Source organism: Azolla caroliniana, unplaced genomic scaffold (assembly GCF_043228905.1).
Source record: "Azolla caroliniana isolate FFs.n. ecotype wild unplaced genomic scaffold, voAzoCaro1.0.p SCAF_9, whole genome shotgun sequence".
In the NCBI taxonomy this organism is placed as follows: Eukaryota; Viridiplantae; Streptophyta; class Polypodiopsida; order Salviniales; family Salviniaceae; genus Azolla; species Azolla caroliniana.
The window spans coordinates 22,220,593-22,226,592 of record NW_028230444.1 but is presented as its reverse complement, the minus strand read 5'-3'; the positions used below and the strand labels follow the sequence as shown (position 1 = coordinate 22,226,592).

The following is a 6,000-nucleotide window of genomic DNA, read 5'->3' as shown; positions in this document are numbered from 1 at the left end:
TAGCCACCTCATAGAAGCAATGGGTTCAAACCTTCCATGTCTTCTTAAGATCACGCAAACACATCCTTGTACTAATTGAGAACATCAATGGGTGAGCAGTAGAATGGTGTGGTGCAAGTCTTTCATGATGTAGATAGGCCAAAGATCATTTATTGATCCAAGAAGCTAAATTGTTCCAATTTTGTTGTTGGTCAAGGCATTCAGATTTGATCATGTAATGGGGGTTTTGGGTTGTGTTCTGTGGGAGCATGACACCGAAGGTATTAGGGAGACCCACTTGCAGCAAAAATCTCAAACAAGGGGGATCACTTGGGGGCATTAGGGCAAGTACACTTGCATTCAGAGCTTTGTATATATTTATTTATTAACACAGTTGCAAAAGTTTTAAATAGAGCAAATTCAACACCTAGATACAACGAGATTGCAGTTTTCATTTCAACTCTCTTGATAGTTCCCAACCGTTATCTTTGGTTGAAGTACTTCGTAACAACTTGAGGGTTCGTACAGTCAATTTCACCCTCCAGCATCCGAATAGAACATTTTCCTTTGGTTGTACAGTTAAAATACCAAGAACAGCCTTACCTTCAAGGCATAAAGATTCGAAGCAGGGTATTACATTACATAATACTTCTGTTAATACGAAATAGTGGTGCTGTTGCATGCACAGTCAAGACTGATTCCATGGAATCAACATGAGAAGTTGGATGAAAAAACTTCTTTATGAAATTTTGGAACGAGATACAAAATTGTGGGCATTTTAGAGTAAATCTCATATTACTTTGTTCACAAAGATAGATGCCTTGGAAACAAAGTTACACACAACTCCTTAGATCACTACCAGAGAGAGCACAAAGGAGGGCTCTTAACCAGATACTGTCCAGAAATTTGTCACAATCAGCAAAGATAGCGACAACCATCTTTGCAAGGGCTGTGCCCAAAAACTATACTAAAGACAATTTCTTAAGCTCAGTTGTCATCCTGTTCGTCTCTTTTTCCTTGTCTGGCTAGATTTATTGTTTGCCTCCTCTTTCCTCTTCCTCTGAGATATAATTTTGTCTGCCATGCCGTTACCCATGTCAGTCTTGCCTGAGGCTCTCTTTCTCTTGTTAGCTTGAAAACCCCTGGTATCATTGTTATTTGATCTATTTTTCTTTGCCTTCATTTCGCGCACTTTCAATCCAGATCCTTTACTTATAGATGGTTTTGGAGTTCTCTTTGGTATACTACTTAAAAATTCTGAAATACAACAAATAACTAGTTTAACCATCACACCAAATAATACACATTGACAAACTATTGAGCAAAACCATCTGTCATCACCATAAAATATACGAAAATTTAAGTTTAACTGCATCATGTTCACTGACCTGCATCTGGCTCTTGTCCAGTTTCTTGCCTGTACCAATAAGCATCATCCTTCTCATCTTCTGGATTCTCAACTGCAGTGTTATTCGCATCATTCTGATGAACCTTTCTCTGCTTTTTCTTTCGGGCTTGTTTCAATAACCTGCACGCACGATTTTAAGACCACAATAACCACAGTAAAGATTATCCTAAAACAAGATGAAAGTATAGCCTACTCTTTTCTCTCAACATTTGCATCTTGTTCTGCCCGACGTTGCTTCCGCAAAGCCTCTCTCTGCTCCTTACTTTCTCTTAATTCCGCAATTTCTTCTGGTGTCTTTTTTACTAGAAAAAACGTTCACTTGTTTAAGATTAAGATCATTGTAGTAATTCAGCCATAATCTTATGATGTAAATCCACCTATCTTTATTATACCTAATGATAAAAGTCATACAGTTTTATCATTTGAATATCAGGGTTAACCCACTTATACATCATACAGAAATAAATCACATGACTAACCCTCTGTGCTATACAGAAATTATAACATAACCTAATCTTTCAAATTTAGAAAATCACTGTCCACTGCATATTACATTAATAACATCCATTTACTGTAGTTTACTATTTTCTTTTAACTATATAACAATTAATTATCTAGTACATAACCATAAATAATATATAATTAACCTGGCATTCATACTTCCAAACAATATTGAATCTGTAATTTTGTATATGTTATTCAAAGAAAAACACACCAAATTTGGTGATTAATTATGGCATAAAATCTGAGCTTACTTGCATTAATAAAATATTAACAAAATCAGCTGATATAATCTGATTGAAGTCTGTTGCTTATAATTTTCATCCCACTAGATAGCAGTATGTAAGGACAGAATCTTACTGTACTCATGGAAAATGATAGCACCCGAGCATAGACCCTCCTCGACCTTCACAAGTTGCATGGTCATACGTGGACCAATCTCTTGAAGTTTTACAGCACTTCTTTGAGATTGACGATTTAAACGCCCAATATCAGTAGACAACTGAATAGTTGCAGCTTCATCTTCCGCCTCACTTTCCGATCCATACCCTGCCCTACAGAAAATTACACAACATTTTTATCAAATAGTTAACTAGAAACTCTACAAAGATTCAATAAACTGATAACAAAGGGGGGAGAAATGTCTTCTCTAATTAGTCAATGAGAGCATCAAACAAGATGAAGATGACACAAATTGGGAATTTTCATAGGACACCCACTTGTAATATATGCGAAATAAAAAAACAAATATACTCCAGATCATTGACGAAAGCAGATTCAAACCCTTAGTTTACTACAGCTTCCGGGCAATGTTTACATATCTTGTATTATTTACCCTAACTGAATCTACAATGAGTAGCAGTTTCCATTTGTAAAGAAACACAAAATACAGACATCAGCCATATATATATACCGTTTTGCTCCGGCATCTGCAAGTCATCGTCACAAAACATTATTCTTTCTAAGTTGAATTTGTGCTGTGCCCTTTACTAATTTTTATCATTTCTCATGCATTAATAATGTATGATCTGCGATGTTCTCCACTATATTATTTATAACATCATGACCTTCTATATCATCTGACATTAATGTGGCGAAAAAAAGGCACAAATGCATCAATCAGGACAAACAAAAAATCCTTTTTGCAAGCTTAGCCTTCAATACGCATATGCATCTCGAAGAGTGTCCAATAGTTTTATCACCTGCATGTTTTTGTGCAGATTTCATGATATAACATCATGACCTTCTATACCATTTGTCATTAATGTGGCAAAACAAAGGCACAAATGCATCAATCAGGACAAACAAAAAAACCTTTTTGCAAGCTTAACCTTCAATACGCATATGCATCTCGAAGAGTGTCCAATAGTTTTATCACCTGCATGTTTTTGTGCAGATTTCATGATATAAAATGATGACCTTCTATACCATCTGACATTAATGTGGCAAAACAGAGGCACAAATGCATCAATCAGGACAAACAAGAAAACCTTTTTGCAAGCTTAACCTTCAATACGCATATTCATTTCGAAGAGTGTCTAATAGTTTTATCACCTGCATGTTTTTGTGCAGATTTCATGATATAAATTCTGGAAACATGTTTCACTTATCATTTTTGACATTTTCCTATTCTACAAATTCTATTTCTGTGTATAATATATTCCATACAAACAGGTATACATATATAGTGTTTAAATATTATTCCTTCTACGTATCCAAATTCATATTAATCAAGATGTAAATACATACTTTGTAACAAAATCACTGACATCACTAAAACCCCTCAAGTCGGGAATTTTCCGATTCTGAACCAGTTTCCTCAAGGGTCGTGACACTCCTGAAGGCTGAAGATTAATCGAGTAATGCCGGAACTCTATGAGCTTTGTCTCCTTATTATAACTCAGCAACACAACCCGTTGGCATGTTGCTAGTTTGACCTATGAAAATGACAAGGGATTCTAAATAGCTAATAGACATAAGTTTGGTAGTTAACTTGTAAAATAAACCTTCCATAGAGAAATATACTTGGTGTATCACTTACAGTATTCACATTGATAGCCGGGAAAATATTTTGGAACATGGTGGTTGTTAGTTTAAGATGTTCTTCTTCTCCACCAAAACCAGCCAAAACGATCTGCAAAGAGCTATTTCTTTAACACACAAACACACACACACACACACACACATATATATACATACATATGGGCAAATGTTCCAACATGTAGACTAACTTACCAATGGAGAATTTTTATATAGACCTGCAGGAGCTCTTGGCCTTAGCTGAACTCGAGCAATATCTGAATCTAATGAATAAGAATGGATTTTGAAGGTCAATGTTGGCCCTCGAGGACATCGTGCTAGTCTCAAGTACGATGATTTCTCTGTATGTGACAAGATGAGGAAGTGGGAGACTCCGAGAGGACCAGCGACATGCACAAAATCTTTCACCGAGTTTCTCTTCTTCTCCTATCAATAAGAGAGCATGGTAAATATTGAATATATGAACTGAGCTAACCATGTATGTATTGGAAGCTAAAGCTTTGAATGTCAGATGGCAATCTATACATCTCCTTTTGTTAAATGCATTTCAGTGGGTTTACAACTGACAGAAAAACTTTCTTGTCAACAAGATTCTCTTCGCCAGTACGGGACAGGTGAAGTAAAATCAATGACAAGATACACTACAGGCCTTATTTCAAAGGATGTGTATATGGCTGCATGATGTGTAAAAGTAAACAACGTTATCCTCCGAAGGCTCAGAGAACATAAGGATACATAATATACTAAATTTTCCTGTCAGGCTGACCTTTCCAGCTCCTTCCTAGTAAGATCTGAAGCACAGTCATGCATACGCAAACACCTCTATCTCTCTCTCTCTCTCTCTCTATATATATATGGGAAGCCTATTCATCGTTTCGATAGAGCTTACCTTGAGATGGAGAGCAGTATGAGGCTGCATAAGCTTGCGAAGGTCGTGTTGAAGCTGCCGAAGGAGAGGAGGGAGCTTGCCTCGTCCGATCACGAAGCTTCGAGGAACTTTCTCAGACTCCGCTTCTGTTTGGAGAGGATCCTGCGTATGCTTCTTCTTCTGCAAAGACACAAAAGACAGTCAGAGAGAGAGAGAGATCGGAGGAATGGAGAGATGAAGCTTGCGCCTCACCCTTCTGGTGCGGCCCATGGCGTTCCTCTCCGAGAAAACACAGACACGGAAGGCGAATCGATGGCACAGACAGGAGGAGCAGAGAAGCGCAGGCAGGCGGAAACCCTAAAACGCCCCCCCTTCTTTGCCATGTATCCTAGGAAGCCTCAGTCAGAATCGGCAACGGTTCGGCTTCGGCTTAACTGGTTTGGTTTGGACGCTTTGTCCAAACCAAACCAGTTAACCCTTAAACGGTTTGAGAGTTTTCAAAACTTGAACCGAACTAGTTCCTATACCGGTTTAGAGCTCAAGGACAGGGCATGCATCATAACAATCGGCAACTTCGAAACCGCGGCTTAGCGGTTTAAACGGCTCGGTTCGGGGTTTTTTAAATGGTTTGGTTCGGTTTCAACAGTTTAAAACCACGGTTTAACGGTTTTTTTTTTGTTTTTTTGTTTTTTTTTAATTAAAAAAATGATAATAAATTTAAAATTTTTGTTTTTAAATAATCTTTTCATTTTCATGCCTTATTCTCACATTTTGGGAATTTTTTTAAAAATTTTGAGATTTTAAAAATTACAAATTACAAATTTGACCTATGTTGAAAACCGAAACCGCGGTTTAATGGCTTAACGGTTTGAAAAAAATATTTAATGGTTCGGTTTTAAGGGTTTCGTGGTTCGGTTCGGGTCATGTTTCAACATCTCTAAACAGTTCGGTTCGGTTCGGTTTCAAACCCGTTTGGTTTGGACCCTCTTAAACCAAACCGAACCTTTGCCGATTGTTACATGCATCCAAATAGCCAGCCAAGAGCTCTCACAATGTGACACGTCTTCCATCGCTTGTTGGAGGAGCGCACACACAGGTATCTCCTTCGCCCCAAGGTCTCTTGTTCTTGCTCCTCGATTGTAAAGCAACTCATTTAATCAGTAACAATCAGTCGATATTTATTATTGGCCTATTGTTTGATATA

At 37.5% G+C, this 6,000-nt stretch overlaps 1 protein-coding gene across 1 annotated transcript; it reads right to left on the bottom strand.

Annotated features, from left to right (window-relative positions):
* Positions 1 to 705: 705 nt before the first annotated feature.
* PPAN (PETER PAN-like protein) lies at positions 706 to 5,153 on the bottom strand. The gene is made up of 9 exons (XM_087324829.1): positions 5,049 to 5,153; positions 4,818 to 4,976; positions 4,124 to 4,354; positions 3,930 to 4,022; positions 3,638 to 3,825; positions 2,249 to 2,442; positions 1,581 to 1,689; positions 1,368 to 1,507; positions 706 to 1,236 (listed from the first exon to the last, which is right to left on the bottom strand). Exons 1-9 carry the CDS (start codon positions 5,064 to 5,066, stop codon positions 974 to 976), a joined length of 1,395 nt encoding a protein of 464 aa, XP_087180955.1. The 5' UTR covers positions 5,067 to 5,153; the 3' UTR covers positions 706 to 973.
* Between the last annotated feature and the right edge of the window lie 847 nt (positions 5,154 to 6,000).